General features: G+C 43.7%; 1 protein-coding gene across 1 annotated transcript in view; it reads left to right on the top strand.

The window, feature by feature from the left end:
- The window catches only part of bbs9 (Bardet-Biedl syndrome 9), a 226,504-nt gene that overhangs the window by 136,731 nt on the left and 76,515 nt on the right, over positions 1 to 13,258 (top strand). Inside the window, exon 21 of the mRNA XM_080425602.1 lies at positions 11,729 to 11,830. Within this exon, the coding sequence (XP_080281728.1) occupies positions 11,729 to 11,830 (102 nt within the window). The remainder of the gene's footprint in view (positions 1 to 11,728; positions 11,831 to 13,258) is intronic.

The raw sequence follows: 13,258 nt of genomic DNA, 5'->3' as shown, positions 1-13,258 counted from the left end.
GAAAAATGGCGGTAGAGAGAGAGAGTTACAGAGAGTCAGAGAGAGGAAGAAGAAATAAGGTTGTATGTCAATGGCAGAACTTAAAGCGACAGAAAACTCTCGATCTCTCTTAACTTTGTCTCTCTCTCTGTGTCTGTCTGTCTGTCTGTCTGTCTGTCTGTCTGTCTGTCTGTCTGTCTGTCTGTCACTCACTCGTCCCAACATCATCTGACCCTGTGTCCTAACCCTGATGACATCACTGATCTTGCTTCAACAGCTGCACCACACACACGCACACGCACACGCACACACACACACACACACTACCTGGTGATATCAGCTGAATGTGTGTTTATCACATGCTCCATTAGTCATAGCACTGTTAGCATAGCTCTGACCTTTGCTCAAACAGGGAGGGGTGTGTGTGTGTGTGCGCGCATGCGTGCGTGTGTGTGTGTGTGTGTGTGTGTGTGCGCTTGTGCTCGCGAATGTACGAATGCTCAGTCGTTTTCACTTCTTCTTCTCGCTCTCTCCCTCAAATGTACCTTAAAGCGCCGTTCACACTGAGCACGATAACTATAACGATAACTATGAATATGTCGTTTAAAAAATCATTCTAATTGAAGTGGATGTCCACACCACAACTATAGCCGTAAACAACATTTTTTTAGATCACTTTCAACGCTATGTTATGAACCATAGAAACATTGACAGCCATTCAAAATCCATCAGAAGGACATCTGTGACACAATCATTCTCACTCACCTTTGCAACAGTAGCTGGTAGGCTAGCTGGCATTACCTCAGGTAGGCTCAAGTCCTTATAATTAATAATCAGATTATCCATAATTAATTATATCCCGTCTTTCAGTACCACAGAGGCGGTGATCCCCCCCATCCCCCTGTGTGGCCTCTGACACAGCTGGACTGCACAGTGCGTGTTTGATGCACTGTTTACATAACTTTTATGTTCAGTGTGAACGCTAATAACTTATTCATCTTTTTAGTTATCATGCTTGGTGTGAATGGCCCTTAAAGGGATATTTTTTTCATGTGTTTAATACTCTTATCAACATGGAAGTGGACAAATAATTGCTATTTACACATGTACTGTATGCAAATGTATTATTGGAAATCAATAAAACAGGCTGCAACAGAGGGGTATAACGATCTGGTTAAACTTAACGACCTAGTAATATGGGTACTCACCCAATGTAGTGTCCACCTTTATGCTTATACAGTTTCACCAAAACATCCCTTTTTTAAACATTATCACAAAATGATGTACCTCAAACAAGATGGTACATTATAAAACAAAATAAAGTAAGCTATCAGCTGATCTGAGGCCGTATGTTCTGGACACTCGGGTGAAGAGAGGGGCTGAACTGTCAACCGATCACCATCTGGTGGTGAGTTGGTTCAGATGACAGGGAAAGCCTCTGGACAGACCTGGCATACCCAAGCGTGTAGTGCGGGTGCACTGGGAACGTTTGGAGGAGGCCTCTGTCCGGAAGGATTTTAACTCGCACCTCCGGCAGGACTTGGGCATCCCAGTGGACGTTTGGGACATTGAACAAGAATGGACAATGTTCAAAGCTTCTATTGCTGAAGCTGCGGCTGTGAGCTGTGGTCAGAAGGTCTTATAGGTGCCTCAAGGGGCGGTAACCCTCGAACACCCTGGTGGACAGTGGTGGTCAGGGAAGCCGTCCGACTGAAGAAAGGGTCCTATCGGGGTATGTTATCTCCGGAGTCTCCGGAGGCAGTTGCAAGGTACCAACAGCCCCGAAGGGCAGCAGCCACAGCCGTGACCGAGGCAAAGCAGTGGGTGTGGAGGAGTTTGGAGAATCCATGGAGAGGGACTTTCGGGCGGCACCAAAGTGCTTCTGGAAAACCATCCGACACCTCAGGAGGGGAAAGCGGGGAACCATCCAAGCTGTGTAAAGCAAGGATGGAACTCTGCTGACTTGGAATGAGGAAGTCGTCGGGTGGTGGAAGGAACACTTTGAGGAACTCCTAAACCCATTGAGATCAGACCTACCCTCCCAGACAGGGGCAGAGCCTGAGGATGATGGGGGGGCGGCGTCAATCTCCCGGGAGGAAGTCACTGAGGTAGTTAAGCAATTCCACAGTGGCAAAGCCCCGGGGGTTGATGAGATCGTCGAGAAATGCTGAAGGCTCTAGGTGTTGAAGGGCTGTCTTGGTTGAGACGTCTTTTCAACATTGCGTGGAAGTCTCGGACAGTACCGAAGGAGTGGTAGACTGAGGTAGTGGTGCCACTCTTTAAGAAACGGGACCAGAGGGTGTGTGCCAATTATAGAGGCATCACATTGCTCAGTCTTCCTGGGAAAGTTTACACCAAGGTACTGGAAAGGAGGGTCCGGCCGATAGTCGAACCTCAGATTCAAGATGAGCAATGTGGATTCCGTCCTGGTCGTGGAACAACTGACCAGCTCTTCAATCTTGCAGGGATCCTGGAGAAGGCCTGGGAGTATGCATATCCCGGGTTTCTCGGGAGATACTGTGGGAGGTGCGGCGGAAATATGGAGTGAGGGGGTCTTTGTTGAAGGCCATCCATTCTCTGTACACCCAAAGCGAGAGCTGTGTCCTTGTGCTGGGTAGTAAGTCGGATTTGTTTCCGGTGGGGGTTGGCCTGCCAGGGCTGCGCATTGTCACCTATTCTGTTTGTTGTATTCATGGCCAGGATCTCGAGACGCAGTCGTGGAGGAGAGGGTATAGGGTTCGGGGAGCTAATAGTTGCTTCACTGCTTTTTGCGGATGATGTCCTGATGGCACCATCGGTCCGATACCTTCAACTCTATTGGATCGTTTCGCGGTCGAGTGTGCGGTGGCTGGGATGAGGAGCCAAATTTGAGGCCAGCAGGAAACCGATGGATTGTGCACTCCGGGTAGGGAACAAGAATTTGCAGGAGTTTAAGTATCTCGGGGTCTTGTTCACGAGTGAGGGGAGGACGGAGCAGGAAATCAGCCAGAGAATCGGAGCAGCAGGAGCGGTATTGCAGTCGCTGCACCGCACTGTTGGGACGAAAAGAGAGCTGAGCCAGAAGGTAAAGCTCTCCATATACCGAGCAATCTTCGCTCCTTCTCTCACCGATGGTCATGAAGTGTGGGTCATGACCGAAAGAATAAGATTGCGGATACAAGTGGCCGAAATTAGTTTTCTCAGACAGGTGGCCGGCCTCTCCCTTAGAGTTAGGGTGAGAAATTTCAGTCATCCGTGAGAGACGGAGTAGAACTGTTGCTCCTTGACTTGGAAAGGAGCCATCTTAGGTGATTTGGGCATCTATGCCTCCCGAGCATCTCCTTAGGGAGCGTCTCCTTAGGGAGCGTCTCCTTAGGGAGGTCCTCGCTGCACGTCCCACTGGGAAGAGACCCCGGGGCAGACCAAGGACCAGATGGGGGGATTATATCTCCACCCTGGCCTGGGAACGCCTCGCGATCCCCCAGGAGGAAGTTACTAATGTTGCTCTGGAAAGGAAAGACTGGAAATCTCAGTTGGAACTGTTACCCCCGTGACCTGATTCCGGATAAGCGGTTGAAGATGGATGGATGGATGGATGGATAGAAACATTGGAAAGGGAGAACTTGAACTCTCGGTTATTGAAGCCTCCTTGTCACATTCCAATCTACTATTAGCATTAACTTTTGTAAGTAGCTGAAGAAATGGATCTTCTACAATGATCAGGGAATTCCACAATACATACCACCAACACACAATCACACATTTGCTCTAGCTAGGACTAGCACATATGAAGGTGTCATGTGTTTCCGGCTCAAATCTGCTGCCAAGCCAATCACACAAAGCTATGGGAAACGCGTATGCCACCTTCTGGTAACCTGGGACTACAGTTATGCAGAGAGCCTATGACAGCTATGCTAGCACACTATGCTAAGTAGTTTTTTTTGTGAGACACAATATAAACAATGTAAAAGAAATGGGCATCCTTATCCACTGTATGCATTATGTGACACAGTAACCCAAACATTCTCAACTAATAACGAGCAGAACTGCCCTGTGTTCTCCCACAAGCTAACAAATCCACAATGAATCTGTGTGTTTTTGTGTTAATGGTGATAAAATAATGATATATATAACGGAGCGTTAATGCGTTTCTTGGACAGCCCTAATTCATACACACACACACACACACACACACACACACACACACACACACATACACACACATACACGAGAACCCTATTACCTTATGATTGATCCACTTTTCTACTGAAGCAATCCTACTATCAGAAGTGTTCCAGTCTCCTGGCTGTGTGTTGAATTCTCTGCCTGAGGCTGTGAGCAACGTCTTGGCAACAGTTCTTGATTTGTTCTACACTCCCACACAACGCACACATCACTGGAGGAAAACCATATGCTTAACTGTGTGTGTGTGTGTGTGTGTGTGTGTGTGTGTGTGTGTGTGTGTGTGTGTGTGTGTGTGTGTGTGTGTGTGTGTGTGTGTGTGTGTGTGTGTGTGTGTGTGTGTGTGTGTGTGCCTCTGTTTGTCCACGTGCACACACACTTTCGTACACATGTGTTACAAGCAGTTACCTAGGGTTGGACCTTGTTTATGTGATCTCCAGACCTCTAAAGTAACCTCTCCCTCCTCTCTCTCTCTTCTCTCTTTCTCTCTCTCTACCTTCTCTCTTTCTCTCTCTTTCTCTCTGTCTGCCTCTCTCTCTCTCCTCCTCTCTCTCTCTCTATCAGTGCACTCAAACCCAATTACCACTCATGCTTAGGGATGTATTCTGTTGCATTATGTGTCTTCTCTTCTCCTGTTCCATTCGTTTTCATGAACAATCTCTCTGCACTGCAGTTGATCTAGCTCTATTGTGACTAATAAAGTATCAACAATGAAGGTCATCCTAAATACTTGATTCATAAAGAATGGTTGTCACCAGACTTGCACACACAAACACACACGGTACACACATACAGTACACAGAGAGAGAGAGAAACAGTCCTATCCGCCCCCCTGTAGTGGCTGTTGTGTACAGTTATTTTCACTGTATTCCACTCGTAACTGTGGTTTGGGGCCTATATCTATTTTCAGTTTTAAAGAGAGGGGAGATGTTCTGTGTGTGTGTGTGTGTGTGTGTGTGTGTGTGTGTGTGTGTGTGTGTGTGTGTGTGTGTGTGTGTGTGTGTGTGTGTGTGTGTGTGTGTGTGTGTGTGTGTGTGTGTGTGTGTGTGTGTGTGTGTGTGTGTGTGTGTGTGTGTGTGTGTGCGTGTGTGTGTACAAGTTCAGTATTTAGCATTGAGGAACTGTTCAAACTATTTCTTGTCTTTGGCCCACTCCTTTTCCATCTCTCTTCTATCTCAGTGTGTGTGCAGGTGTGCGTATGTTTGTGTTTGTGTGTCATTACAGTAGCTGTTTATTTTCGGTTATTGTTTTGATTTGACATGATTAATTAAATAACATCAAAGGTCTCTCTGTCTATCTCTCACTGTCTCAGACATTAGTTCATATAAGTGAATGAGACTAGTCTTTGTAGTAGCGAGGGGCAGGTTTAGACCATGGGAGTAGATCAGGTGTCTTCTTCAAACACACTTCTGTGTATGTGCGCACACACACTTCAAAAAACAGGAAGTGTACATCCCACAAAGGGGGCTCTGGAGGTGTGATATGCATGTCTGTGGGTACATACTGTATGCCTTGTGTGTGTGTGTGTGTGTGTGAGTGTGTGTGTGTGTGCGTGTGTATCAGTGCGTGTGTAAAAAGACAAGGGTGTGGGGATCAAAATAGCGCAAGCCCACAACCAAATTGGCTGTAACCACAGTAGCAGTCTGTCACACCCCCCCCTCTGTCTTCAGACCACAACCAAGAATAACGTAGGAATGCTTTGGTGCTCCGCAGTTCAGACCAAGACAGTGTTATCTGTTGGACGTAGCAGAACCCACAAGCAAACCTCCCATTTGGTTCTCCTCTCTCTAAGCATGTTCTTCCAGCAAGGGCTTGTGTGTGTGTGTGTGTGTGTGTGTGTGTGTGTGTGTGTGTGTGTGTGTGTGTGTGTGTGTGTGTGTGTGTGTGTGTGTGTGTGTGTGTGTGTGTGTGTGTGTGTGTGTGGTTCACAGGTTTTGTCTGACAAATGAGCAAGACGTCTCTCTCACTCTCAACTGGGCTTATCCAGTCTGTCTTAGTACCAGCTTGATTGATAGGAGGAGAAAGAAGCTGACGTCCTCTCCTGGAAAAATGGACAGTGAAAGAGAGGAGGAACAGAGATGTCTGAAATATATCTCTCCAATTCCCCCTGCTCCGTTTTCACCTCTGCCTTTCTCTCCACCCTTTCCTTCCTCGTCCCGCTCTGTCATCTTTGTATATGGTCTGGCAATCGATAACTGATCATTTTATAATATTGCTTCTTTAAAAACAAGTTAATGCTATAATCCACATTTTATGTGTAATTAGGGCTAAAACTCAATATTGTTTATTTTCAATAGCAGTGTCATAACCATGAGACTGACATGACAAAAATACATATTTTTCTGACTGAATTTTTAGAAAGCTGAAAAATGGCCCCCTTGTTTCCCAAACCACTGTAGTTGGTCACATACTGTATGAGTGCAACAGGCAGTTATAGTAACAAATAGGCTTACAGACTGTACATCCGACAGAAAGCCTATGGCTAGAAAGCCCAGGGTAAAACCATACAATACAAACCAATACGCTTGGTAATTATCGGATGAAATCCACCATAGTAATAAAATTGTTCCAATATCAGAGATTAGTACATCAATGTCCGATATGTCATACATCATTTCCTAGTACTTAAAGGTAGGGTAAGTGATTTTCCTTTATTAAAATAAGTGTTAAATAGCTCTATATTCTGAAAGTGAGCGTTGTAGAGTATTTGTTCAGTAACGGGTTCAGCTATTTGGTAAACAGAAAACACATTTTTAGGTTGGGACACCAATTTTATCCAATCAGGAGAGAGAACTCACACAGAGGATACAGGATGAACAAGTGAAATTGGGGGTGATGACACAAGAAGTAAGCTGAAATAAGCAATACTGTACATTTGAAATGGAACACTGTAAAATGTAAGCTTATAAATGGGTACTCTGTCCTGATTGGCTGAAATTTGGCCACCCACATGAACATTTATTTTCTCTTTATTAAAGAGCTGGAGAGACACTCTACAGCAACTATTGCTACCAGAATATAGTGCTTGAACCTTTTAACAAAAACAATTCACTTATCCTACCTTTAACAACTCCATAGCGTTGCAGCATCAGTGCCATAACAACAAGTCAGATCATCCAATAACCAGCCTTTTTCACCATAGCTCTGAGGATGGCTGTGTTCGTCAGTCATCTGTCTGTTCATACGTCCATCTGTCCATCTGTTTGTCCACTACTTTGGTCCCAAACCACATGCGTCAAAAACTAGTATCTGGATTGCCGTGGAATTATCTGTGGACGCCATGGACCCCAGAGGATGGCCCCTACTGATAGTGTTGACCCAGTGCCCTTTCCTGTAGCACCACCATTAGGCCAAAATGTCCACACGTACACAAGATAATTCAAAATCTAATTGGCAGATTGCCATGAAACTTAATGCTCTCACTGAGGATGAGCCCTACTGAATTTGGGGACCCCCATGGCCTTGCCTCTAGCACCACCCTTAGGCCAAATTTTTACTTGCACACAAGTTACTGTATCTCAAAATACAATGGGCATATTGCGATGAAACTTTCTGAGTGTATTCATGCTCCCTGGAAGATGAACCCTATCTATTTGAGTGACAACATGACCTATTGTCTAGCAGCACCCTCAGGCCAAAATATAAACTTTTCACACAAGAAATCTCATGATCTTAAAGGCAGATTCCAGGATGAACCCCTCTGATTTTGGTGACCCCATGGCTTTTCCCCTACTGCCACCCTTCAGCCACCTGTGATGCGTCTTCGCGGCCGCCATATTTTGTGGCGAAATCCGTGCCTCCTAATGCATGTATGCCCCACGTATGTCTATTGAAGCAGGATGTCTCTCCACAATTAAAATAATCATAACTCGATGAATTCTCAACGGATCTTGACGCCGTTAGTTTTGTTAGAAATGTCAGACATGCAGTTATGTTATGATATAGGACACGTGGATGAGTAAAATAAATTCATACCAAAACACCTTATCTTACATACGTAGATAGTAACAGTAATGGTTATAAAACAGAATAAGACAGTTTTAGTCTCAGGTACAGTACTTCTATACAACTCAGGCATACTTCTTGCAGTGCAGTTATATGGCACGCTTCCCTGCATGATATGGGGGTGGTGTTGACGTGTGGCCCCACTGGCCAATGAGGCATCTACTTATTTATCTCTACCTACGCTAAAGCCTGCCTTCTGCTTGATTTGATTGGCTGACATTCCAAAATGTAACATTGACAAGTTGTGCAACTCCACACCTTGCGCCCAAAAAGTAAAAAATACATGAGCACCTAAAAACTGCCAGACAAATGAGAAGCACACAAGATAGAAGTGCATGTCAGACATGTCTTTCATCACTTTTGATCATATTTACCTTCCATTGGCCGTAGGAATAGTGCAAATACATAAAAGAAGAAATATTTGTATTTGATAATAAGAAACTGCACATCCTCATAATTCTAAGAGGGAAATCGATTAGTGAATAAAACAGGACAGGCCGCCTTTGATATTAAGATAACTCGTGATTCTATTCCAAGTCACTGGTCATAGCTAATCTTAGTGATGAAACAGTTTTTTTTGGAGGTTGTGATGGTATTGGGAGTTTCTGAGACACAACCGCAGCGCTGTCTAAAACAGATAACCAAACCACAAGCAGATATAGACCTAAACCCTGACCAAAGTGGCTTCAAGAGACAGATCCAAATATATCCAGATATACCACAGTTAAACTGTTTACAGCGAGGCAGAGGCACACAAGAATATGAGATGTCTATGTTAAACGACGGTGCAAGGAAAAAGTGTGTGTGTGTGTTTTACTTTCAGTGTGAAGTGTTCCAGAGGTGGGCTATTTCCTTACTTGATGTTGATATAAGGTTGGGTTTAACACACACACACACACACACACACACACACACACACACACACACACACACACACACACACACACACACAGCCACAGCTATCCTGGAATTGTTATTAAAAAAAATCTGTCTAAAAAAACGTGACTCGCCTTAGAAAAACACCTGTCCAATTAAGATCCAAGCATATCCCATTTCAAACAAGTGTGTGTGTGTGTGTGTGTGTGTGTGTGTGTGTGTGTGTGTGTGTGTGTGTGTGTGTGTGTGTGTGTGTGTGTGTGTGTGTGTGTGTGTGTGTGTGTGTGTGTGTGTGTGTGTGTGTGTGTGTGTGTGTGCATACACATGTATGTGTGTATTTGTGCTTGTCTGGGGCCATGGTCACACCAAAATGAACATGATTGGCTTTAGAAAGGCCAGGATAAATATTAGACGGGGCTTATAGTAATCTACATGCACACACTCACGCACTCATACACACACACACACACACACACACACGCACGTTTGTATTACTATACTTGTGGGGACATCAACAATTTAGGAGGGCGAATGTCATTTTTAAGATGTCTTGCCACTTTTAACCCAAAAATAGCCTATCTACAAGTTCACAACACATTACGCGATGTGTTGTGAGCTTGTAGATCAGATATTTTCAGTACACAACACCAGCACACAACTAAGTGTAAATCAAGCATAACTCTAATTCCATACCCTAAACCTAATTTATAAACGCCTATTCCTAATCCTAAACCCCGACCTTAATCTTTTCCTAATTGTAAGCCAACTTCCCGAACCATGAAATAACCATTTCTCTTGTAAGAACCAGGACAACGGTCCTCACAATGTCTATTTCTGAAGTTCTAATACATAAGTTCACACTCACACATACATTCTCACAGACACCTTAACCCATTAAGACCGGGAACCCATCTCTCATTTTAACCACTTTAACCACTACAAGATCTCTAAGCTCACAATTGTGAGTGTGCACACACACACACACACACACACACAAACACTGGTGCCGTATGTGCAGGGTGGATGTGAAATGAAACGGCGTGAAACTGGAAACATGCCCCTGGGATTTGTGAACAGACAGAAAAATAGAGAGAGGGATTGAAGGAGAGAGTTGGAATGATGGAGAGATAGAGAATTAGAGAAGGCGAGTTAGGGGAGCAGTAAGGGAGTGTGTGTGTGTGTGTGTGTGGGGGGGGGGTGACTAGACGGAGACAAGGGGGCCAATTCATGGGCCCCGGGGGGTCCCTAAAGCCTGGATGATCCATGGGATTCTAGCATGCTCCAGACTTTTGTCAAACACACATGCTTACATTCTCTACACTGTGTAAAATCTGACCCTTAGCGGTCTATTTTTACACCTTCAGACTTTAATTAACACTCCAGTTTTTGCTGTTTACAGTTCACAGTAAAATCCTCAGTGTCCATTTATCTCTGTAAGAGTACACATAACCATATAAACATCCGTACAGTTTTGTTGTTACCAATGGATACATTAACACTGATTGATGATTTTACTGTGTACATATAATCGGGAATCTGAATGTGTACATAAAATACAGTATTAGGTATATAACAATTTTGGAACTTTCTTTTGCTATAATGCATAGTTTTTTATATTGTTGTTTGCCACCTTGTGCTATCTCAGCAGAGCCACTAACAACAGCAAGGACTCCACACACCCTAGTCGCCACTTTTTATAACTGCTGCCCTCTGGCCGGTGTTACAGGTCCATTCAAAAGCAGTGGTGTAAAGTAACTAAGTACATTTACTCAAGTACTGTGCTTCAGTATAATTTTGTATAGTATATACATTTGTTGTACAGTATAATATTTTTTACTTTACTGGAGTATTTCCAATTTTCTGTACTTTTACTTCTACTCCACTACATCTCAGAGGCAAATATTGTACTTTTACTTCACTACAATAATTTGAAAACTTTAGTTACTAGTTACTTTGTTTATTTTAGATTATTACAAAACATACATTCAGCTCTATTTACATTTCCGGCATTTGAAAATAGCCGATCTACAAGCTCACAATGCGACGCATTGTGAGCTCGTAGATCAGCTATTTTCAAAATATTTTAATACATTTTAATTTTTTTGAAAACTTGAAATGCGACATTCTGTATAATGAGTACTTTCTACTTTTGGTACTTTAAGTACATTTTGATACCAATACTTTTGTACTTTTAGTACATTTTGATTACCAGATTTTTACTTGTAACAGAGTATTTCTACGTTGCATTATTGATACTTTTACTTTTAAGTTAAAAAATGTAGTACTTTTTCCACCACTGTTCAAAAGGAATTGTTATCCATCCATGTTGGTTTGCTGGTGCAGGACAAAAGATAAACATAATATGAGAATAAAATAAGTCCACACGGGCAGTCGCTGCTCTCAATCTGTGCAAACTAGTACAACGTGACAAACTAGTACTCCATTATATGTACTGTATGTACAGTACATGTAAGCAGAATTGTGTTTAGCTCTAAGCTGTAAGCTTTGTTGCATTATCCTTTTGATTATGGTGGGTCAGATGTATGTTACATATGACATTATGTTTTCATTTCATGATCAATAAAGACATCAATCAATCAATCTCTCTTAGTAGAGGAACACTGTTACCTGCCTTTCTTCTGTTTTGTTGAGCAGAAGGTGGAAAGCAACTTGTTAACGCCTGGTCTCTGCATGTCTTGAACCTCAGGCGTTGTGGAACCAATCGCAGAGGTGACTGGAGATGTGGAGGAACCACAGGAAGTAGCCATGTTCCTCAAGAAGAAACAGACCTCCAAGAAAGTAAAGAAAGGTAGGACCACCATCCCTCCATGCCTTCTCCAATTCTCTTCTCTTCTTTTTGTGTCTAATCTATTTCCTTTCATACTGTATGTATCACTTTGATGGATGCTCATGGCATTCATAGAAGTCAGGACCAGTGAGTGTGTATTGGATCTCGGTCAGCCCCAAAACACCAGTTGTAGTGAAAAGGTTGTTTGCACTACTACTGTTGTTTGTCTGAAAAGTGAAAAGATCAGTTTTTTGTCTTCGGGTTGATGGTTTTGTATCCGGCATGGCTGCCTTTTCTATCTTACAAGACTACATTCACGACTCTCTCTGGTTGGGGGGAGTTCATTATTATATATAGATTCAATGTCCTACTGTATGTCGGTCTCTCTCTCTCTCTCTCTCTCTCTCTCTCTCTCTCTCTCTCTCTCTCTCTCTCTCTCTCTCTCTCTCTCTCTCTCTCTCTCTCTCTCTCTCTCTCTCTCTCTCTCACTTCATCCTTCTCTCTCTCGCTCAGTCTCCATCTGGTTCTACTCTCTAGTCAGTTTTTTTATCCTATGAGTTAAAGCTATACACTGCAGAATTCCGATGCTCTAGATACAGGAGACATGGTTGTTTTACTTCCCTGTCTTTCAGTCTTCTAGCTGTTCTTGTGCTCTTACTCTATTCTTTCTTTTGCTCTGTTTGTTATTGTTCCTCATTTCTTTCCTTGATTCCCACCTTTTTTCCTTGATGAGTTCTCTCTCTCTCTCTCTCTCTCTCTCTCTTCCTCTTTCTCTCTCTCTCTCTCTCTCTCTCTCTCTCTCTCTCTCTCTCTCTCTCTCTCTCTCTCTCTCTCTCTCTCTCGCTCTCTCTCTCGCTTGTGTTTATTTTTCCTCTGTTTGATTTCCAAACCTAATTTGTCTTAATCCATTTAATCAGAAATACAAGTGGGCTTTGAGTGAGTGTGTGTGTGTCTCTCTCACACACGCACAGACACACACACACACACACACACACACACACACACACACACACACACACACACACACACACACACACACACACACACACACACACACACACACACACACACACACACACACAACCATTCCCCACTCATAAAGAGGCTTCTGGTTTGCATTGGGGTCAAATCCATGTTTTATGACAGTTTGTCTTTCCTAAACCGAGTCGGATGGATTTGCTTTGATGGGCTATGCCATTGTTAGTGGTGTGTGTGCGTGTGTGTGTGTGTGTGTGTGTGTGTGTATGTATATAAGTGTGTATGCAGGCGTGTGCGGTTAATCCACCCAGGCGTCACAGCTAATGAGGAGAGGAGGTGTGGGAGACGCAGACAGGCGACGTGCGGGGATCATTACACACACACACACACACACACACACACACACACACACACACACACACACACACACACACACACACACACACACACACACACACACACACACACACA

Source organism: Gymnoscopelus braueri (assembly GCF_963280865.1).
Source record: "Gymnoscopelus braueri genome assembly, chromosome: 4".
In the NCBI taxonomy this organism is placed as follows: Eukaryota; Metazoa; Chordata; class Actinopteri; order Myctophiformes; family Myctophidae; genus Gymnoscopelus; species Gymnoscopelus braueri.
The sequence above is the reverse complement of the archived record's forward strand: the minus strand, read 5'-3'. Positions and strand labels throughout refer to the sequence as shown.